Source organism: Euleptes europaea, chromosome 2 (genome assembly GCF_029931775.1).
Source record: "Euleptes europaea isolate rEulEur1 chromosome 2, rEulEur1.hap1, whole genome shotgun sequence".
Classification (NCBI taxonomy): domain Eukaryota; kingdom Metazoa; phylum Chordata; class Lepidosauria; order Squamata; family Sphaerodactylidae; genus Euleptes; species Euleptes europaea.
This window is the reverse complement of record NC_079313.1, coordinates 43,725,216-43,749,653: the sequence shown is the minus strand read 5'-3', so window position 1 is coordinate 43,749,653 and position 24,438 is coordinate 43,725,216. Positions and strand designations below refer to the sequence as shown.

The following is a 24,438-nucleotide window of genomic DNA, read 5'->3' as shown; positions in this document are numbered from 1 at the left end:
AGTTCTCGCTGGCTTCTTCTATGGATCTTTTGAGCAGCAAACCATCTCTGGTTGAACATCGCTCCAGTACTTGTCAAGATGTTTCTATCCATGGTACGCTTCCAAGGAAGAAAAAGGGTACCGTTCCTGCTAGATCCCGTGATGTCTTTAGCCATGTAGGAACTTTGCCTTGCTTTAAAGAATATCGACATCAGGGAACGTTAATTCAAGATGTAATAGAGGAGTATCCTCTGCAAAACTGGAAGAATGACAGCTTCCACCACAGGTACATTTAATCTAGTTATTAATGCTGGCCAAATGTATTGGCATTTCTAATGATACTCAAGAAAAGTGTGTTCACAATGCAAAAAAAACAGTTATTCGTGTTTTTAACACTTAATAGGTGTTACTTCCTGTTCTCTGATGACTCCAGTTTGATATGACTGAACCTCCTTCCTGTGCATGCATTCTGTTTAATTGTTATTTTCATACTTTATTTTAAAAGTTTGTTTTAATATTATTGGTTGTTAGCCACCTTGAAGCCCTAAGCTGGGTGGGGAAGTGGCATAAAATATTTAAAATAAAATAAATATGACTAACAGCACAGTAAGAGCAACAGTTTAAAGAAATAGTTAAAACAGATTGTACAATAAAGATCTCTTTTATAAAAGCCTTAAAATAGCTATTGGCAAGCAGTATACAACATTATCACAAAGTTTGGAAATGGCAGCAAAATCACCAGCAGTATCAACAGTTGTTTTCCCCCAAATGTTCCTTTAACCCAGTATAAATAATTGCTATAATATGAGAACGTGGGCATTGTGTGAAGCTTTTTTTTTTTTAAAAAAAGGTCCTTAGCCATGAAAATGGATTTAAAGTTTACCTCCTGTTAATGTTGAATTGATTTTATTTTACAGTGTGCATGCATGCTTGTATATAAGGAAAACAGCTAGATTTGAGTCTATAATCACCTTAGAGACCAACAAGTTTGTTGGGTATGAACTTTCAAGAGTCAAAGTTCCCTTCATCACAGTCAGTGGGAGCTCTGACTCTCGAAAGCCCATACCCTGAAAATCTTGTTGGTCCCCAAGGTGCTTCTGGACTCGAATCTGGTTGTTCTACTGCAGACCAACAGGGCTACCCTCTGAAAATACATAAGAAGCAGCATCATATAATTTAATATGCTGCCGCCTTATAGGCATTTATTTGTTTGCTTACCTATAGCAGCCACTTGTGTGTGCACATGTTAGCATAAAAAAGGCAGGTGCAAGTATAATGATAAACAGACCTTCCCAACCCCATAAAAACGTGCATATTTGGTCCCCTTTTCCTTTGTGTGCAGCCCTAAACAGAACCAACATTATATTTAAGTCTTATCCGTTTCAGTGGGAATTATGGCAATGTCCATTGTGGTCCATGCATGTTTCCCCGTTGCTCTTCCCTATGCTTTGTGATCAGTGAAGGGAAAACATTTTTTAGCCCTTTTTTTAGACGAACAGATGTGGCTGCCTTTTACCACCCAAACAAAAGCAACAAGCATCTGGCACATGAAATGCATCTTTGTCTGTTTTGGGCTCTAGTTGCTGCCTTTTAAAGAAAAGCTTCATTTCCTTTGACTCATTTGAAGCCCTATGCTATTGCAGACACTGGTGGACTCTCCTTCTTTGTGTGGGGATGGTGTAAGGAAGTTACATATTAGCATAAAAATAAGACATAGAGTGGATGTACCCTTAATAAGTGATATCTGCATGTGATACACCATTTTAATTAGGTTTCTCTTTTTGTAGAATCTTGGACTCAGTTTAATGATGATACTGTTTGCATCTGTGTGATTTATCCCTCCCCTCCCCTCCCCTCCCCTGCACAAACAAAGATAACTGAGTCTCCAGCAAACATGGGGCATATGTGGGATTGGAAGTATGTGTGGCTCAGCTGGTGTGTAGCAGCTGCTGCTGATGCCACAACTGGTTGAAACAGCTGCTCCTGAGCGGGGGCTTGGATGCTACAGACTTGAGATAAGTGGTTGTGAAGAGCTGTGTCCTATGAATGGTCTGAATACCTGGAGTTCACTGGGGTTAAAGTTATTTGAGTGTGTCATGCAGCACCTTGCATAACATGGCTGACTTATAGATTTGGCACAAAATGCGTAACAACAGTATCAGCCCTGAACGGATTTCCAAGTTGTACAAATACCCCGTTATTGTAGGCTCACTTCTCACTGATGTGGCCAACCTGTGTCTGGACTGCACTTTAGTAGGTTGAATTCATGTCTATACCCAAAAAGTCCATTAACAAAGAAAGATGTTTGGGTAAAGTGCCCCGACATCTCTTTAGGGATTGGGGAATCTCTTTTTTTGGGGGGGGGGATTCTGTCATGAAAGCCAATATGGTGCAGTAGGTAGTATGTTGAACTAGAATCAGGGAGATGTGGGTTCAAATCCCTTCTCATTGATGAAGCTCACTGAGTGACCTTGTGGCATTCAACACCTATCAAGATGAAAGCCATGTACACTACCTGAGCTCCCTGGAGGAAGGGATAGGTAGAATCATGTGACACTTCCCTCCTCAAGTGATATCACCCAAAAGTAGAATGAGTGCCTCATTGGGAAGTAGTCTTAAGTATTACTGTACCTTGAGAAGGGAGCACTAAAGAATTCAGCAAATTTTGTGTGGTGTAAATGAATGAAGACTGTGCTTGCTATTTTTACCAGTTTCTTTTTGAAATAATGTGCTGATTTGCTCTATGAAAGATGCTTACCTAAAGCAACCACTTTTCTGTGCCCTAGTTCCCATTCTTCAGTTTAAAATGTATTGGTGTGCTCCTTTGGGATATGTAGGTTTTTAAATACCAAGTTTCTGTTTGGCATAGGACTATAATTTTTGAAAAACAGTTTTGGTTATATTGGCTGTAGTGTTTAAATGCAGGACAGTGGTAAGTGGTGGTTTCTTGCCAGCACTGTTTACCATCATCCAGCTGCTCTTAAATCACCACGGGAGGTTGTAGAATCTTCAGCTCTGGAGACCTTTTAAAAAAAGCTACGTATAATCACCTCTGAGGGTGGTTTTATGTTAATCCTATTTTCTATGCAGATAAATGGAATACAGATGATTAATGCAGTCAGTTTCAGCAGAAGAGAAAGGGGGAGTGTGGGAATTGGATGACTTCTGAAGACCCTTTGAGGACAATAGCTCTGTGAATTTGTGACAGTACTTTTAAACAAATATGGATCAGTAAATTAAAACCGTCTTACCAAAGAAGAAAAGGCTTGTTATGAATGAGGTACATATCATCTCCTCTGTTAGTCTCTTGAGTTGGCTGTGACTTGACGGCACTTTACACACACACACATATCATCTTGGGTGACTGGCTTTGATAGAAAAAGGCTAGAAGAATGGGAAGTCATAACACTAGAAATTGAGATTATGTTGTGTTTGGACAATCTCAAAACAGATTTTGTGACTGTCTTAAAACCCGGAGGTAGCCTGGTGAATGTTATACACCCAGATGTAATCAACAGTATTCAGAAAATGGTGTCTGTCACAAAGTATAGAATTATATTATTCAGGTTTGGATCTTCATTAAATTTTTATGTGACTGCTGACAATTACTAAATGTTTGATATTCACTCTAGTATATTGCAGTGTAATCCAAAATATAATTTTGTGCTACTATTATGCTTCCTCAGCATATATATCTGAAATCTAGTGACAGAACAACTATAAATATTGCTGTGATCTGGTTACAAAAGCCGTCATGTTGAAGCTTCATGGCTTTTCATCTTGTACCTTTCACAATTAAATATAAAAGTAGAAATGAATTTGCTAACTTTGAAAAAGCATGATAGTAGTAATTAACTATGAAGGATTTTTTTGCGTCTTGAGTCCCAAACTTGGTGTGCTGAAAAGAAGAGTGTTTAACACTGGCTGAATTCAGAGTTAAATAAAAATTCCCTGCCCTCATAATAAGATGATGCTCATGGGCTGACAGGCATTGTGAGGGATTATAAGGTAACTGGAAGCTTTATTCTCTTTTATATTTTTATCAAGAGCTGAGAGTAACTAATACACAGTTTGTACCTTTACCTGATCCATAATGCTGGATGACTGGGCCTAAATCGTACCACACTGCACAATACAATACACAAAAGATATGTGAGGGATCTGTATGTGTATGATCCAATTTTATACAATCTCTCCCTTCTGCCTTTTCTAGGGTGAATATTCACACATCTTGCCTTAAAAGACACAGCCCTAAGTGTGACACCCTCATGTGAGATGTTGACTTTTGTGCAAAGTAGAGGGTATGTGTGTACCTATGTGTCCCCTCAACATATGAAGAGAATTCAAAGCATAAGTAAAATTCTGTAAATTGGGTCTGAGCTTTAAAGAGTCAGGACAAAGCACTTTAGAGAGTGGAATGAAACTTGCCTGGGAGAACAATGGCTTAAAGCTACTAGAGGCAGACCAAATATACTTTTTCTGATCTTTACCTCAGAGGAAATGGTGTTTTCTTTCTGTGAGAAGCAGTGAAGGGCTTCTTTCACCTTCCCAGGTCCAGGACTGCCCCTCACTGTGGATAGATCCGAGAAGCTCCCAGTTATTGTGTATTGCTGTTTTCTGTCTGTAAACAGTATAGGCCAGTGATGGCAAACCTTTTAGAGACTGCCCAAACTGCAACCCAAAACCCACATATTTATCGCAAAATTCCAACCCGGCAATTTAATCTGAATACTGAGGTTTAGTTTAGAAAAAACAACTCATACATTAACATCCCCACTTCATCCCATGCTCGCGTAGTCGCTCTGCACAGGATTGCGTGGCCGGATGGTCTCCCGGGGGGTGCGCCCCTCACCTTATAGAGTGCTTGGTGCAGGTACAGGTAAGGAGTGTGCTGCTGGAAGTTGCACAGGGTCTCGGCCGGCGGGTAGCGGAGCTGGAAGACGGGCAGGCCGCACTTGCAGCGCCGAAGGCAGGAGGCACTCCATAGGACGCGCGCGAAGAGCTCCAGCTCAGCCAGCCCCTTATCTGGTGCGGTGCCGGGGCCTGGCTCTCCAAAGGCTGGCTCCCCCGGCGCCTCGCCGCCACTGCACTCCTGGTGGCAGTGCGCCTCGCTGTCGCGCAGCAGGCGGTGGAGGTGCAGGCTGGCCTCCAGGGCGCAGACACTGTCCTTCCAGCCCTCGTACTGCTCCAGCGCGTAGGTGTGCTGCAGCGGCGGCCGCTCGGCCGCTGAGAAGCCGTGAAAGCTGTACTTCTTGTACTGCGTGCCGGCCAGGGCGGCCAGCGGCAGCAGCAGCCCCTGGCTTCACCGCCGCCTGCTGCTGCTGCTCCGGAGCCGCTCGGAGGCCCTTCGGGAGGCTCCAGGAAGCAGGGGGGAAAGGAAGGCGGGAGGAAGGCCTGGGCGAATCCCGCAGGGTCTTAGCACGGCAGGCGAGGGGAGGGATGAAATGGCCAAAACGCATGGGAGGTTTTGCAACTGTACAGCTGGAAGATGAGATCCTAATTGTCTAGTAGCAGATCTGCATTAATATTTTGGAGACCTCCTAGGCTACAGGGCACTTCTATGTCCAGCTACCTGAGAGTCGCTAATTGGAAGAGCTGGGATTTTACGTATGTGTAAAGTACTTCTCCCACCCCCACCAAACACAACAAAACTTTGTTGTAGAAAACTCTTATCAGAGGGGTACTGTGGCTTGAGATGGTTTATAAAGTTTTTGTCCTGTCTTTTCCTTTAACAAGTGATGCAAATAAGCTGAGATAGTATCAAAAGAAGTATGCTCTGTAACTTTCTCCCAGGTCTTCTTTCACATAAGCAGTTCTCAGTATTTGTGTGTTGTAAGTAATGCACCAGCCTGTCTCCAGGAAATGAAAAACTGTGCAAGTTAGGCATAATTTATCATAGCTGCAAATGGTCATTTTTCTTTTGGTTAAGTAATGCTGTTTTGTGCACAGTCTTGGCAAAAACAGATGAGAAGGATAAACATTTATGTTTTCTCCAGGGCAAGAATGAGGTCTGTTTAGACTGGTACAGTATTTCCCAACCTGTGCACCAGAGGAGATTGTGGCATGAGAGATAAATTAATTTAAAGGCTTCTGAAAGCACACTAGTTTGGGAGGGTAGCTGTGTTGGACTGCAGTAGAAGAGCTCTATTTGAGTCCAGTAGCACTTTAAAGGCCAAAAAGATTTCCAGGGTATAAGCTTTCAAAAGTCAAAGCTCCCTTCGTCAGGTATCTGATGAAGTGAGCTTTGACTCTTGAAAGCTTATACCATGGGAATCTTTTTGGTCTTAAGGTGCTACTGGACTCCAAATCTAGCTCTGAAAGTATACAAGTGTGCTTGGCTATCAGAAGTCTGGGAAATAGTGGTCTATCCCTAATATTAAGTCTAATTTTATTACTCCTCTTGCTGCAACAGATGGGTAACTGAATAATGGTTTTATGAACCTTTTTCTTGCGATATTTCTAAAGTTGGAGTTAGATGGATATGGGCATCCCTAACAAAAGACAGGTGGCTACTGTTTGAACTTTCTGAGTGTAGTTTTCTGTTGTTGTTTTTTAAAGGTAATCTTCCCTTCCTGTCAGTTTCAATACTATCTGCAGATCTCAACACTATCGATACCATGTGCCAGCCAGAAAATGTGGGTGTTTAGTGGACCTTTACTGTTATCGTTCCATTCTAAGTCATGTTGAATGTACGTATTGATGAGAAACCTTCAGAAAATAAAATTGAAATGAAAAGATGAATTATAAAATAAAGATAGCAGTCCTTTTAAGTGAAACAATCTACTTAACTGTAGAAGTCTTCCAGAATAGTCTGAATAAGGATATATCCAGAAGATTTTAGGGTACAGTTGCCAACAGGCTTGGGGGTTAATAGATGTTCTTCACCAGGTAATGTTTCTTATCTCCATGACCATGAAAAGCTTCAGATGCCCATTTGCACACAGTAGAGGAATGCTAAAGGGACAGGACTCTTTTCTCCAGGACTGTTGGCAACCCTTATTTTGCTAAGGTTCAGCAGGTCCATTGGTACAAACTTAATTTTTCTAATGCTAGACTATGGAGGCTTTGCATTTTTATTTTTCCTGTCTTAGAATTAAAAACGTTGATACTAAAATCATAACAGAGGTTAACTGGAATTACAAGAACATTGAAAAGGTGAGGGAGGGTGGAAGAGGAGAACAAAAATGCAAGCGGAGCTCTGGAATGCACAATGCCTTGTAGGCAACTGGTATATTGATTTATATTTCATTTTTTATTTAAAAATTCCTTTCTTATCTTGTGCTGCTTGGTCAGGTTATCATTCAGTATCAGCTACTTAAATAAAGGAATTTAAAGATAAGAAATGTGGCCGCTAGAATGTAGCTATGTGTGTCGATTTGGGATTTTATTCCGGAAAACATTATGGCTATTCATTCATAGGAGTTTGTTTTAAGTCTCAGCATGCTGGCCATAGAGCACATGGAGAAACATCCCATAACTTTATATAACATAAAGGTATTTACTCTTTGTTTGAAAAATAAAAAGTTATTTAAAAAAATAAAACAACCCATAGAACATGCCACACACATTCCATTACATAATCAAACTTCCTCCCTACGCCAAGATCTTCGTCTAATACCCCTATAACGCGGAGCTGGTCAATCTATACTAACACTAATCTTAAAGGTAGATAAATCTTTACCAGAAGAGTATATAAGATTGTACTCTTAACAGTGACCTTCATACAAACTAACTACATTACAAAACTTAAATGGTATTATGCTTATGTCATTTGCTATACCTCTCAACCATTATATCTAAGAAATTAATAGCACTGCATATTTGTTTTAGTTAATTCTAACAGGAATATACCTGTGCATATATATCTATTTAAAAAGAACAGGGTTGTTTTCATTGAGCTACATAGGTTAAATTGTTTAACAATATTTTATCTATGCAATTGCTTTACCTTTTACAAGCTTGCTACACCTACATTAAATTGCTACATAATCATAGTACATTTTCCCGTTCTTCTGAAATTCTTCAATTGGTCTTTTGTTCACAATATTTGTCAGTTTAGCCATCACTGCATATTTGGAGAATTTTTCTAGCTAATTGTCTATTGATGGTATTGCTTCTGACTTCCAGTTAAACTCAGTTGTCATTCTTGCAGTTGTTATCATATATCTGAACAGCTCTGCCTTGTTTTTCAGTTGATGATGTTAAAATTCCTAGGAGCATTATTTTTGGTTCTAGAAAAAAGTTCAATTTTGATATTTTTTGAATTTCTTGATGTACTTTGACCCCAAAACTTACTTTAATATGGGACCACCAACAGTGAAAGACGGTACCGTCAACTTCATTACACTTCCAGCATCTTCCATCCTTGCTCTTACTCATTTTGCTAATATTTTTAGGTATTATATACTATTGGTAAAACATCTTGTACCAATTTTCTCTCAGGCTCAGGCAATCAGTAAATTTTATTGCTTTGGACCACAAGTGTTCCCAATTCTGCATATCTATTTCTTGTCCAAAATTTTGCATTCATTTAATCATGCATGGTTTAATCTGTTCCGCTTCTGTCTCAAATTTCAATAAATGTTTATATACTCTACCCAAGAGGTGGTTTTTGTCTTTTTAAATCAAATTTTCAAAGTCTGTTGAGTCTCTAAATTTACCTTCATTCATGCAGTCTTAACCTTGAATAGGTATTTACTCTTGCATGTTTGGATCCAACATTTTATACATGTAGCATCTGGAGTTGGCCATGAGTAGTCTTAGCCAGATCATTCATGCCAATCGTCAGTCTGGGGAGGGAATAGGAGATTTAATACAGTCTCCTACTCCACTATCCTTTCCTGATCAGATGGTTATAGAGCCATGTGCGTGGGGGCTGCACCCACATAGTTTAGCTGTTGGATTGGCCCAAAAAACCACACATGCAACTCCTTTTTACACACATGTCTTCATCCTCTAAACATTCAGAAGTCTGCCTCTGTTTGTGCCCCCCCCCCCCAGCAGCATCTGGCAACTTTCTTATCATGAAAAGTCTTCAGTCTAAAACAATGTTTAATTTATATTTGTATTCAAGCAGTCTTCTTTATTGTTCAAACAGTTAAGATAATGAAGGTGAAAGAGAACTGTAGAGTTTAAAAGAGCTCAGTATAAGACCAAGAGAAAGAATCTTTTCCCCTCATCTAAACCGTTCCTGGTGCATTTCTGCCCAGCCTTGAGCTGTCAGTCAATTAAAGATTGTTTTAAGTTCCTTGTCTGGCTTCCAGCCATTTAAATAAGCGTATATACTGGAAAATTCTAATAGAGATTCATTTTGAGGATCCTGTGCATAACTTACAATGTAAAGGTAGAAGAGCACATCAGTTCAGTGGATTTGTGTTCTGTAGCATGTGATTGCAGTCCTAGGGGCATAAGTGGTTCTGCTTCACAAATGATAGCAGAAATCACAACACAACAGATATGGGAATAAAAACAGCCACAGCTTTATTGTTTACAGCAGATGGGAGCATTGGTGAGGCATAGGGCATGGATCCACCATCAGGCAACCACTTTGATGGCTGATTAACGTACCCCAACCCGGATGTTGGGGGGCAAACCGGAGTGACGAAACCAGTGGTTCCACTAGGACATAAATCTCTGAGTGGTTCCTTTGCTAACTGGAAGTGGAGACACACGACAGCCCCCGAGCTGGGCATCCGTGGTAGGACTCCACCCCAAGACCCCTTATGGGGGTCCCCAAAAGGGGGAAGGCAGGCATGTAGGTGCATCGTCCCCAAATTGGATCTGACCCAATGCCAAAACCGCCGGTGAGCAGGGCTGCTGCCCTGCTTCCGCCAAACCCCTACTGCTGCAACCAACAAAGGAGAGAATCCAAAAATCCTTGGGGCCAAACATCTTGTCCCCAGCTGGACAAATAAACGCCATCCTGGCAGTACAAAGCTCTTTGCCTGAAAGAAGTGTCCAGGTGATGGATGACCATATTACTGACCAATTCCACAAAATGACGGACAGCCCTGCACAGCTTCTTCCTGGTGAAGTCAACTTGTGCAGGGACATCTGTATTCCGCCACACTCTTCTTTCAAGTAGTTGGGACCTGAAAAGACGTGTGCCAACCGCTTGGAGCACAGCAGGTCAGCCAACATAGCAAGCAAAAGATCAATACCCTTATGGCCCGGCAGGTCATTCTCTCCCAGTTGAATTACCATGGCATCAGGAGGGCCAGAGTGTTTGAAAAGTGTCATCACTGTTGCAGAGAAAGAGCTCCATAGCGTCCCCCATTGACCAATCCACTTGATGAGCAGGTGACGATCTAGGCCCACCCAGAGAAGTGACCTGCTCGGAGAAAGAAGCAAATAGGCCAGCCCAGTGCATTATTCTGTGCCCCAAAATCCAGCCCTGAATACGCTAGGCCGAAACCTGCCAGCCTCAAGGCAAAATCTTAAAATACTCACAAATTGGTACCAGGTGAGAAAAGATCTATCACTGTGCACCAGAAATGGACCCACACCCAGGGGGCGTACATGTAAGTAGTCCCTAACTACAGTAATTGGGCAAGGGTTTCCTGGCGAGGCCGCCTGGAGGACTACGTAAGCGCCTCAACCCAATTGATCAGTCTTGGATTTCCTAATTTTAATGTGGAGGGAGCTATCACGCAGAAACACATCATGGAATTCTAAGGCATGAGCTGTTCTGTCACGTGCTGAGGCTGAAACTAGTTCACTGCACCGGAATGATTAAAAAAAGGCAAGTACAAAAGCCACTTAGAATAAAATGCTTTCAAATTTGGAATGACAAATTACCGGGAGCTGCCGAAGGAGAACCTTGAGGATAGAATATGTGATAGGGAGCTGAGAATCGAAGGGTGGAGGTAATAAATGCCTCCAGCCCTGGGCTGCATGCTGCACGAGAAACGACTGGGAAGGGTCTGGATGGCCATATGTTTTGCTGAAGAATGAAATCGCTGCCAGGTGAAGCATCATGGTCTTAGCTGAAAAGACTTGGCGCATCATGTACTCACAGCAAACGCCAAAACCTTACCCCACGTCAGGGAATATGAGCGCAGCATGTAAGGGGCAATAGAGTTGAGTACTCCCTGAAAGATTAGATGGCGCCAGTGGTCCACAGCTCGTCCGGAAAGGGGTCTGGGTGACGGTTCGCCTTGGGTGCCAACATCCTGAACCTTACGTCCTGAAAGTGAGATAATGCATCTGCGATTTCATTATGAATGCTTGGAATATACTTGGAAGAAAACAATATGTTAAAGGTCAGGCAGCTCAAAATGAACTTGCACACTAAACGCATAACCCGCTCAAAGTGTGAGGTGTGTTGATAACCCATACCACAGCCTGGTTGTCACTCCAAAAAAGGACCTTGGAGTTAGCAAGGAGATGACCCCCCCCCCATATTGTCACAGCCACCACAATTGGGAACAGCTCAAGGAATGTTAGATCCTTCAGAATCCCAGATTGGACCCAAGATGCAGGCCACCATTGGGAACACCAGCACCCAGAGAAGCTGATACTGTCGTATGTGTCAGAGCGAACCTGCAAGGCAGGGCCCAACTCAAGTGGTGATTGCCACAGCGAGGTACCATTGTACGTGGCCAGAAATGTGCGCCAGACACGTAAATCTGCTTTCATCCCATTTTTGACCCTTATGCGATGATGGGTGGCTTTTGTACCAGCTGTAGACCTGGTAAGCCGGGAGCACCACACAACATGCAGAGTCAAGGTGGCCCAGGAGGGTCTGTACCTCTTTCAATGTGCTTTTTTTCCTTGCCATGGCCATAGTAATGAGCTGGTAGCGCAGATAATTTGTAGTTTTTTCCCTTTCTCTAAATGTGTCGAGAGTCTTATTCTCTCATCTATATTAAAGCTTGTCTGGTCATAAGGTGCCTTGCTTCCAAGGTATGTACATTTTAAGCCCAACTTTAGCAGTAGGTCTGTACCCAGTGATGTGATGCCATCATTGCTTAACAATATTGTTATGTATAGGGATGCCAGCTTCCAGGTGGAACCTGGGGATCCCCTGGAATTACAGCTCATCTCCAGATCACTTCTCCTAGAGAAAATGCATGCTTTAGAGGGCAGACTTAATAGCATTGTGGCCCCATGAGGTCCCTGACCTTTCCAGGCTCAATTCCCAAATCTCCAGGAATTCCCCAACCTGGAACAGGCAACCCTGCCTCCCCCAACCCTTGCTGGTGGCCAGGGAGGACCTGGCAACCCTGATTGTGTAGCTCATTGCTGAGCCCTCTCAGCTAAGAGGAGTTATTCCTGTCCCTTCAGATTATCACAAATTAGTTGGATCTAAAGCCAGGATCATGTAAACAGGGTTGCCACCTCCAGGTTGGCATTTTCCTGGAAATTTGGAGGTGGAGTTTGGGGAGGGGACTTAGCAGAGATGTGATGCCATAGAGGCCACCTTCTGAAGTTCCCATTCTTTCTAGGGGGAATGATTCCTGTAGTCTGGTGATCAGTTGTAATTCTGGGAGAATCCCAGGTCCTGCCTGAAGGTGGGCAACACTACATGCAAACCTCATGCTACAGCCCACATAGCCGTGCCTTGTTTTGGCACCATTTGTCAACTTGTAAATAACCACATTCTTGTGGTGCAAGAATTGTCTCCAGCCAAGTGAGATGGGATGTTTTTGTACATGGGGATGAGGCTTTCTTCAGGCTGTTAGATGTGCCACGTTGGCATGCATGGATGGCCTAGCAACTTTTGTCTGTAAAGTGTAAAAATATAATACTCTATTCAGGGTTCCTTGCCTCCCTTCCTGAGGCGAGTGCATCTATTCTCTTCCAGCAGAAATCCAGCATATGGGAAAGATAGTAGCTCCTCCTTTGTTCCATGAGGAACGTAGGCTCGATGCTTTTGCAGGAAGGAAGACCTTTCCCCGGTCTATCTTTGCATTGGAAAGATGTTCTTGGTGCCTCCTGCAAAAGACCAGGATGAGGCAGCAAGGCATACTGGTGCTTCCTGCAGAAGCCTACATGAAGGTGAGCACTCTTCCCTTCCTAGAGTTATATGTGAATATCACAAAATTTGATAAAGGGAGGCTCGGTGGTGATCCAAAATAATGACTTGGCTAGTAAGGCAAGTCAAAATTTGGGCGCCCTTGATTATATTCATCTTGAGTTGGATATGGCCTTTCTTTCAAAGAGTTTGTCTACTGTTGGGAAAGAGAGATGCTAAATGGAATGGATAAAGATTAAGGGGTGGGGCAACAAGAACAGCTGCACTAGCCAGACCTCTTCCATACCATTGGAAACAGACATTTTCCCGCCTTATCTCTTCTGGATTTGAATTTCTTGTTGAGGATGACACTGCAGCTTACATGTAGAGGAGGGAGAAGGTAGGGTTAGAAAATCCTCTTGCAGCATATCTTTGCAGGTGGAGACAGTGATGTTGCCATGCATGCAATGGGGCTAACAAGAGCTTTTATTAGTTAACGTATATTTATAGCTTGTCCTTTTCCCAAGGCCTCAGTGCAGTTTATATAGGTTTCTATGACTATATATATTTTGTTCCCTAGCCTTCAACCTTTTCACTTGATCAATTATGCTAATGTCCTTCACCCCCATCACCCCTGCTATAATCTATAGATGAGCCTGTTCTCTTTTTCAGGGAAAAAACTGAGGCAAAATAGGCATCGAGCCTTTCTGCTTCCTCTCTGTCTTCTGTCAGAATTTCTCCATTGTCACCCAACAGTGGGCCTATGGCCTCTTTTCCCTTGCATTTACTCCTCAAACATCTGAAGAAGCTTTTCTTGCTGTGGCGAGCCTTCCTGGTCAGCATCAGCTCATTGTGAACTTTGGCCTCTCTGATGGCTGACCTACAGTCCCTAGAAACCTACAGATACACTTCCTCAAAGGTATGTCCTTGCCTCCTTAAAGGTATGTCTTTGCCTCCATTTCTTGAACATTTCCTTTTTCTCCCTTAGTTCATCATGGAGTTCTCTGTTCATCCACATTGGCTTCTTGGATTCTCTACCATGTTTCCTTCTTGTTGGAATTGTGAGGGCTTGAGCTTGCAAGAGCTCTTGTTTTAGGAGATCCCACCCTTCACTTGCTCCTTTCCCTTCCAGCAGTCTTGCCCATGGAATGATTCTCATCATGCCTCTGAGTTTATTGAAATCTGCCAAACCAAATCTAACAGGTATGTGTGGCTACGGATCTACCTTGGTACCCCACAGCAAAAGGATTTCTAGGAGGACATGGTCACTATCCCCTAAGGTCCTCATCACCTTCTACCATCTCTTGCCTGTTGGTCAATATTGAGTATGGCTGAGCCCCTTGTAGCTACCTCCACCATTTGATGAAAGAAGTTGTCGACCAGGCAGGTGAGGAATTTGTGTGACTGTGATCGCTTTTCAGTGTTTGTCTCCCACCACACATCAGGGAAGTTGAAGTGACCCATAACTACCAGCTCTTGTTGTTTGGATCCCCTGTCAGGTTGCTCAAGGAGGGCAGCATCCACCTCCTCACCCTGAAGTCTGTAGCAGACTTCAACCACAGTACTGTTTGTCGTTCCTTCCCTTACCCTCACCCAGAGACTTTCTGCTGGAATGTCACCCTCCTACAGTATTTCTTGACAAGTAAACCTGCCTTGTTCCTCTACTTTCCAAGTATGCGGAGTCTAGATGAAGTCTGACTGAGACACTTCTGCAACTTGCCTTAAAACACCTTGGCATCTGTTCTGTGCACAGCTGCGCTGGAGGGATGCAGGGGGTCTGAAGAAGAATGGGCTTGCGTATTTATTGAATTAATTTTAAAATGTTAAAGAACATTTTTAAATTAAGTTTAAAATTTCAATTCATTTATACACTGCCATGTACTCAGAGGCATTGGAGCTAACAAAACAGCAAAAGCTACAAGGACACAAGGATATCATCCAGCAACAAGTTAAAACCAACACACAATTACGGTAAAATATACAGGTGAAAGTCAATAGCCACAGTTGAAAATATGGCCAAAATAGCTTACCCTCCACCTGCCTTAATAAATGCAGCAAGTGAAAGTGCTGTCTGTACCCACTCTTGTAGGCCCATTCCAGATGCTGCGACATCATTTCCAGCTATGTAACTGAAGTCACTGCGTTATGAGATGCTCTAGGAGTCATCCGGAACTCTATGGTTACGCAGCTGAAAGTGATGTCACGGGACACCGTTAAGGTAAGTCCCACTCCCTAGCCCCTGCCAGTTTTCTGAGGGTTGTCAGTTGAGGGCTGGCAATCTTAGAGCTTCTACATCTACTGGACTCAATGGGCTTAGAAGGGCATAGTTCTGCTTAGGGCAACATTATCTATAACTGATTTAATACTGTAAGAAATAGAAGAGGTACCTACAGAATAAGGCTCCTAATGTTATACCATCATCATCATTATCATTTGCCTTTATTAGGCATTTCCATCAGCATACAACCTAATCTTATACTTAGATCTGCTTTCTCCATCCTATAGAAATCCCCTCAGGAGGTGCCTTCTTGCCAAACATTCTGGAGCAGAATAAAGACAAAAGGACTTTGAATGATGTTTTGATGCTGGTATTTGCTCCTCTTGTTTTAGCCCATGACTTTCACTGTTGTGTGATGTTTGTTGGCTACAGCTTTTAGGAGGAAAGAAGGTGTGAACGAATGAGCAGGTGGTGAGTGGGAAAAGGTCAGAGCAGGAGGTGTGAGATCCAGCCAGCTATAGCTGTCTGATGGGGCACGGGTCTTCCCGGTACCTGCCCACACCAAATCCTGATGCTCCTCTGAAGCCATCATGCAGGGGAGGAAGGTTAGGAACATCATCTTGATGGTGGATGAATGAGATCTGGGCTGAAACTTTTGTTCTTCCTCTGTTTCAGATATTCTGGCCTGATGTGCAAGCTGAAGGATGAGAGCCAAAGGGCTCTTGGCCCATAGCTTGTTTCCTGTGTTTCTGAGTGAGCCATATAGTGTTGGACTATGTAAGAAGACCGGGTTCAGATCCCCGCTCTGCCATAAATATTCTTGGGCAAATTGCTCTCTCAGCCTTGTGAGGATAAAATAAAGGGGGAGAGACCAGGTACATGGACCTGAGTTCCATGGGGGAAGGGTGAGATAAAAATCAGTTAAAAATGCCAGACCAAAGTACTCTGAAGCCCCATGCTTATATCTGCCCTATTGGAATAATGAGATTTCAGCATCCTTCCCTGTGGTTGGAGTGCCTAATGGAAATCTGTTGGTTGTTAGCTTATAGGCTATGTCAGGATCTTAACACCTGCCCCATTTTTTTAAATTATCGTTTTAAAAATTACAAAAATGATTCCTTCTGCACCTATCATAGCATCCATGACTAAATTTACAAAATTGCTTGGCTGATAATGGAACCAAATCCTTTAATTAAAAAGAACAGCAGAATTTGAAAGTCACTCAGGTTTTTCTGTCAGATATGCTAAAATAGAGGAAAAGCTCTGATTGCTTTAGAAGATTAACCTAGTAAAGGCAAGCCTCAACATTAACTGTCAACTTGTTTTTCCTGCCTTGTGTATTGAATGTCTGTGATGTCATGCAAACAGGTCAGCAGTTAATGCTGTTCCTCAAATGGGAAGCTGCTTTTTGTTCTCTTATCTTCTGAAGGACTCGGCAACCTTTCCTTTCCAATGCTAATGATCCACTCTTATACATCAAATGCTCTTTTGTTGACATGGAAATAAGGCTTATCTGATCACAGGGAAGCCAAACATACAGTGTAAAGTCAGCACAATGAACTCATGATTTACTTAATTCCATACACAAGTAGGGAGAGCATCCCTCAATCCTAATGCACACCCTTGAACAAACAACCAGACAAATCAACAGAAAGCTAAACATCTTTTAACTAGGAGTTTTATAATGCCCATTGAAAAAAGGAGCTTATTGTGGTGGTGAAAGAGGCTTTCAGCTGTGATTCATGATAAAGGTCTTATGGGCAGCTGTGTTTGACCATAGTTGTAATCCTGTTGGTATATTCCTGGTGGCTCCTGTAAACATGAGTAAGCATTACATTCACTACAGATGGTAGTGAGAGACATAACATCAGTCTTATTTTTTCTTTTAGTCTTGTTACACACTTGAAGAGAAATAAACGAATGGCATAATAACTCAGATGCATCCACTGGGAACATCTTCACCGACAGGAGCAGGCCTGTAACCAGAAATCATCTGGAGCAAGATGTTAAGGCATAGATCTGATGTAATACTCAGCCATTATTTGCTGCTATGGACAAGGGCGTGCCCTTCCTCTTCCCAAAAATCTAATTAAGTATAATTAAACACTTCCACTGTCAGGACAAACCATAATTTGTCAATATGTCTGGAATGCAAGCTGTTGTATGTACTCTTCCCTGACAACCAGGATTTCAACCAAGGTGAAACTATCATTTGGAATCCTGGTTTGCCGGGAAGAATGCAAGCCATGGCTGGGCTTTAATGGCAAATTATGATTTGTCACGAGAGCAGAAATGTTTGTATTAGATCATGACATGGGATCCCAGGGATCCCATAGGTTCATTCATGTATCATCAAACCATTATTTACAAGTACATCTGAACCATGCCTTACCATACCGGAGAGGGACTATTGTAAGTGAATATGGAAGAAGGAACAAAATGTAACTTTAAAAATAAAATTCTTCAGAATGCTTTTTGAATGGGAAAAAATGTTCCATTGATGCATGGACAGTACTTAAAATTAGTTTGAGGGAAGTAATTCATAAAGAATGGAAACAATATGAAAACATAACAAAGCACCAATATAGTTTTTTTTATAGACTTAGTGCTGTAGCAGCACTGTATGTTATAATGTTGAGAATTTTTTTTAAAGTGCACCTAATATCACCGAGGAAATAATTTCCTAAAATGGGTGCCACAGCCAATAAGGTCCTGTTAAACGTGTGCAGATTTCACTATCCAACTGGAAGGCACACAGAGCAGAAACCCGTCTGCTGACTTAATAAGGAAGAAGGTGCTCTGTAAAGTATCCTCGTTTATGGCCCTGTACAGGAGGGCAAGGGATAACTGACTGTTTTTGTACATGTGATTAAAATGATACCATAGAGTATAACTGCTGAACTGATTCACTGGTATATATTTGTTACAGCTTGTTAGCAACACTAATGGTAAACCACCATTGTTGCATAATTGGTGACTATGTATAAATCGCTGTTAGTGCTTACAATATTTTAGAAAGCCTGACCTTGAAAACAAGGACTTTGTAGGGAGACCTTACAATAGGGAGCTTGCTGGAGAGGCGGGGAAGCTTCCTTATCCATGGTCTGTTTAGTGCAAGAGTAACATTGAACTCTCTTTTCCAGTGGTTCTTGTAGGTTATCCGGGCTGTGTAACCGTGGTCTTGGTATTTTCTTTCCTGACGTTTCGCCAGCAGCTGTGGCAGGCATCCTGCCACAGCTGCTGGCGAAACGTCAGGAAAGAAAATACCAAGACCACGGTTACACAGCCCGGATAACCTACAAGAACCAATGAACTCTGACCGTGAAAGCCTTCGACATTATCTTTTCCATGCCTACTTGAAGCCATACTTTCACATCCTCTCTTGCAGCCAATTCTAACTCCTACTTTAGGTATTCTGACCTAACACTTAATTCTGTTTTTCCCTCACCAGTGTGGCATTCTGCTGTTTTACTGCTGCAACAGCCTAGCTGGGTCAGAAGTTAAGGTGCACCTGAGCTTCATGTGCAGCATTTGCTAAGCATGTTTTGCCATGGTTTTTTGCCATATCAGATGAGTATGAGAATTCAGCCTTGGTTGGTATAGGGAGTTCCTTGAGTTTAGTCTATTTCTGAACAACGGAGAGGCTGAAATAACAAAACGTTATCATTGGCTCAGAAGAATGTCAACTGGCGCACATTTTGGAGCTGAGACTCAACACATATATAAATGAAATCTTAATGAACACTGAACAACCATTGGGCTGCTTTACAGATACTGTTTTTTTTAATTTTTTATTGATTTTTATAATAAATCAAAAAAAATACATAATAATAAAAAGAAAATAATAATAAAATAAAAAAATAAAAATACAAACATACATAGAGCGTACAATTCTGTTATTACACTGTTAATTTGTTATACTGTAGTTTGATTCTCTTCGAAAGAGCGTTAAAACTTCTAGTGACTTTTTGTTTACCTGCATTTGAGTAGAAAGTGCTGTTATTCTGATCTGTGTATTGATTTGAGCAGTTTTAATACATATACTATATAGCATAGGGCAGGGGTGTCAAACTCATTTGTTGTGAGAGCCAGATATGACATAAATGTCACTTGGCCACGTGTAAAATTCAATGCCAGGTACCGGAGATACAAACTTTATAGAAGACACAAGCAAAGCCAATTAATGATATTATTTTTTTACTTAAAATACAAACATGTTTAAAACAATAACTCTGTTAAATAAAAGAAAATACTGTAAGAGTGTTATTGTTTTAAGCATGCTTGTATTTTAAGTAAAAAATAAAGTAAAAAATCATTAGTTGGCTTTGCCTGTGTCTTATATGAAGTTTGTATCTCTGATCCCTGGCAACACGATCTTCAATTTCTGGGAAGCCATGAGAGGGATGAGGGAAGGCGGCTGCCTGTGCTCACAAAGTTGGAGTGGTCCCAGGAAGCCCAGAAAGGGGCGGGGGAGTGGGGGCTGGCTGCCTTGCAGGCCGGAGAAAAGCCTTCCGCTTTTCTTTGACACCCTGGTTTAGGGGGCATTTTTTTCACTCTAGAACAAGGGCCCCACTGATTTATGGTTTCTAAAGCAAATCGTCACATCACGGTAACATATAATGTGATTGTCTTCCAGTTACAATAGATCTTTCAAGAGACACACAAATATTGAGTCCACTATTCAAGATTAAATTACCACTTTGAAAATTGAAAGATGTTTCCACTTGCTGTTAATGATTAGACTCTGCTTATCCATTTGTTTCAATTATATGTGCTTTGAAAATTGCCTTTTAATTATTTTTAAATATATATTTGGATGACCAGTAATGGAAATCCTTCTGCTTCAGTTGGGGTTGAAGAAAATGATTACTAAACAAAAGGATTTGCTGTCCTTTCACTCAGTGAAGCTAGCTGTCTTTTCCCCCTTCTGAAGTCAGTACTGCGCTTTTGTGTTTGGGGTTCATAAATCCATAGTAAGACTTCAGTTGCTATGACTGTGAACTTCTTTTCAGTGCATACTTACATTGAAAGTACAGGCTTGATGTTTTGTCATTGCAGACTGAGCATATACCATTTCACATTTCATTTGGAACAAAGGGTAGACTAGAATAAATGGGGTGGGGGAGTGAGAATTTTTGTAGTTATGTTTTTTATTCTCATAAAACCGGAAATAATATGGGCCTATATTCAACCATCCATATATGCAGCACAGAGTTCCCCCCCCCCCCCGCATTACTCTCATTATGCAGCTCCTCTGAACTTCCAGAAGGAACATGGAATAGCTGTGTGGATAGCAGGGATGCTATAGTGAGGAGGAGAAAGAGGATGATGTAGCTCCTCTTCCCTCTTCCAAATGCAGCTCAGCTGAGGAGGGAGGGTGGTCCAGCCTCACTTCAGCCTCCTGACCTACATAGTTATTGCTTCATGTGGGTTCTGTGACCCTAGGAATCAGAAGGGACCACAGGATAACTGTTTGCCTTCTGTGCATGCATGGCTGCATACAAGCCATTGTCCATATAGGATAATTACCCCCCTTTTTGAGTGAAAGAATTTGTACATGTGATGTACATAGGTTCACATAATTGTTTATAGCAATAATCACTGTGAGTGTAGAACCCTGGGCCTAGATGATGTTGACTACATGAATGGGAAACAGTGAAGCTGTCTTCTTGAAGATGCTTTAGCACATTTCCTGAGTTAATGTACTACCTCAAACTGTAACTGTTTGCTATGGCATAGTAATTCATGATCAAGATGGGATGCTCACATGGCTACTTTGCTTCACAACTCCTACTTCCAAGCCAAACTGACTTTAAAAAGTGAGCATTAATTGAAGATAAGCCGTTAAGACTGTTTTGTGAGTCAATCCTACCTCAGTTTTAGAATAAATGCTGGGTATGTTTGTGATATCAGATGCAAATTGTGGCAATGGCAGATAACCAAAATTAAAAGGCTCTTTGGGTCCTGTTCTTCCATTGCATCCCTCTTCTGCAGTTATTTCAGCTTTTCTCTGATGATCTGTTGCATTGAGCCAGTGTGGTGTAGTGGTTAAGAGCGGCAGACTCTAATCTGGAGAACCAGGTTTGATTCACCACTCTTCCACATGCTGAGTAACCTTGGGCAGTCACAGTTCTCTTAGAACTCTCTCAGCTCACGTGGAGGCAGGCAATGGGCAAACCACCTCCGAACGTCTCTTGCCTTGAAAAACCTACAGGGTCTCCATAAGTTAGCCGTGACTTGAAAGCACGCACACACTGTTGCATTATCTATGCCATTAGATCCAGTACATTGATTTTGTTATACATTTGATTTTTACAGTAAGAAATCATTAAAGTCATTACTGTGTCTTTTTATTGCAGAGATCAGACTTCTGTGGACCCAGCTATGGAGTATGTAAAGGTATGAAATATCACTTTATTTCCAAGCCTGTTTTCAAAACAACACCTTATTTTATTAGTACATGCAAATAATTCCGATGCATTTCTTCTTCATTTGTATTCTTTTAAACCCCAGTATTTCTGTGGTTTGACTCTTAAGGGGGAATAAAGGATAGGATATTAGATTGCTTAAATCAAAGAAGCAGAGCATAGTGTCAGTTTGTGACCTTGGTAAATAATAGTCACTGTCACGAAGGGTTTCTCCCCCTTCATTTTCTTCTGCTCATATTGCAGCATTCAGGCTATTGTTCCAGAAATGAACAAAACAAATTTGCAGATGGATTTTTAATGTACAGCTTTGCCACATGCCCTGTTGGTATGAATGGAACTTCTGTTACCAGGGCGCTTTCTGTCCAGACTCTCAAGTATTGATCTATATAAGAGAGGGAAGCACTGGAGCAAATCAAATAGGAAAACCAGTGGGCATGGTACGGCAGAGCTGTGAGGTCCTTGCTATATGGAAAGTGCATTTGTACAACTCCAGAAAATGCCATTGTCTTACGACTGTATAACATCCAGTAATTGGATTCTGCACACTTCAAAGAAAGTACCTGAAGGATTTTGTTACACCAGTGATCACGAGAACATCTCAGCTGGTTTTAGTTACCTTGTTTTTTTCAGTGCATTTTTAAAAACCTTTGAAAGCTTATCCTAAGCAGAGTTATGCCTTCTAAGCCCATAGACTTCAGCAGACTAAGGGGGTTACCGCACGTTGTATTCCCAGCGATGTATTAAGAGTTTGAAAATGGTGGGAATACATAGAAAGTGCGAACAGTATTTTTTATAACATTTTCAAACTCTTAATATATCGCTGGGAATACATAGAAAGTGCGAACAGTATTTTTTATAACATTTTCAAACTCTGGGAATACAAGTGCGCTAACCCCCTTAGAAATATATAACTATTGGGCACCTAATTCTTGTTTCACTTTTATTAATCAAGATAATTTCAAGTGCAATTTATACTACCCAAAAGGCAGTATTAGGCTGAGTTGGGCTTCTCCTCTGAGGCAAGGGCATCTTGAGCTGTGGGGTTGTTTTCCTTTGCTATATCCGGAGAGGCAGGACTAAAAACTTTCCACTTCCTGTCTCTCTTGGCGGGAAAACAGCCTGCAGGAGCTCAATCTTTCATCCTGCCTAGAGGAGAGAGTAGTGTTCCTGCACAGCTCTGTGCTTTAGAGAGATTTGTCTGCGAGAAAATCCTTGTTAGTTTACCCATACGGCAAGAATCACATACAGGTCCTCCAACATTATGGGTATCTAAACAACTTCGACAAGAGTTCCTTACGCCCCTCCCAGACCATGATTCACCTAGGGGTTTGCATAAACTCAAAGCAAAACTCCCTATCCCTATCCAGGGACAGGGTAGAGAAGCTGTCCTCTCTCGCCTTGTCTACGGCCAAATCCAGATCGGCTTGATTAATGTCCCTGGCAAGGTTAACGGGCCACATGATCTCCAGCATAGCAATCGTGCCCTGGGCCCAGTTTCACTCCAGATCACTGCAGTGGTTCCTCGACCGCTCCAAAAAGACATCACCAAGAAGAGGGACAGGATCCTCCCCACACCAGTCAAGGTCAAACAGAGCCTATTATGGTGGGCTCACCGCCCAAACCTCAAAAAGAGTACCCAGTACATTCACGAGGATCTTTTACAACTGTTCTTGGATGCCAGCTTGGAAGGATGGGGAGCCACCCTCAGCGGCCAAATAGCCCAAGGCAGGTGGTCCCTACAGGAGAAGAAACTACACATCAATACCTTGGAACTGAGAGCAGTCAGACTTGCTCTTCTACAATTCTCTCCAATGCTTCAAAACCAGCATGTTCTGGTAAGGACAGACAACACAACTGCCAAGGCCCACCTAAACAAACGGGGGCACGAGATCGGCGGCCCTTTACCACGAATCGATACGGATCTTCACATGGGCCCAGCTAAACATCAAGTCAATCCGGACGGAGCACATCAAGGGGGTCCTCAGCGTACAGGCCGTTTGGCTAAGCAGACAGTATGTAGACGAAGGGGAATGGCCCTTGGATCAGGGTACCTTTCCGCTTATCGTACAAAGGTTTGGGGTGCCCGAGGCAGATCTGTTCGCATCAGACAACAATTGCAAAGTTACCAGATTCTTCACCAGATATTACCATCCAGAAGCGGAGGGAACAGACGCCCTTCTAAGCCCGTGGCCGAAAGGCCTCCTATACGCCTTCCCATCTCTGCCCATAATCCCCAAGGTTCTCCGCAAGATCCATCAGGAGAAGGCCGAAGTGATTCTGGTGGCGCTTTTCTGGCCACGCAGACCTTGGTTCGCCACACTCTGTCAGATGTCGACTCAGGAACCTTGGCAGATTCTAGCAACGTGGGGAGTCCTCAGACAAGGTCCTCTAGTCCACCCAGACCCCCAATGGTTCTATTTGACCACTTGGCACTTAAGAGGAGGTCTCTTCTAGAGAGAGGGTACTCCAAGGATGTGGCCGATACCATCTTGGAGGCTCGTAGACCTGCTACACGTCTCATCTATAACGCGTCATGGAAGGCTTTTGTCAGATGGGCACGCAGGAAGAAGGTGGATCCTCTACTCCCAGGAGTCAGCAAGATCTTAGAGTTCCTCCAAGAGGGAGTAAGACTAGGCCTCTCATCTTCTACCTTACGGTGACAAATTGCGGCCATCGCCACAGTAATTCCTGAATTAGAGGGTGTTTCAACCTCTAAGCACCAACATGTCATCGCCTTCCTAAGGGGGGTCGCCCAGACCAGACCCCCCACTATTCATAGGTTCCCTACCTGGAGCCTCAGTTTGGTTCTTAGAGCCCTCACCAAGGACCCTTTCGAGCCTTTGAAGTCAGTTTCTTTG

At 42.4% G+C, this 24,438-nt stretch overlaps 1 protein-coding gene across 1 annotated transcript in view; it reads left to right on the top strand.

Moving 5' to 3' along the window:
* The first annotated feature begins 217 nt into the window (after positions 1-217).
* The window catches only part of BCAR3 (BCAR3 adaptor protein, NSP family member), an 81,647-nt gene continuing 57,426 nt past the window's right edge, over positions 218-24,438 (top strand). Inside the window, exons 1-2 of the mRNA XM_056843993.1 lie at positions 218-265; positions 21,512-21,551. Of these exons, the coding sequence (XP_056699971.1) occupies positions 21,537-21,551 (15 nt within the window). The 5' untranslated portion in view covers positions 218-265; positions 21,512-21,536. The remainder of the gene's footprint in view (positions 266-21,511; positions 21,552-24,438) is intronic.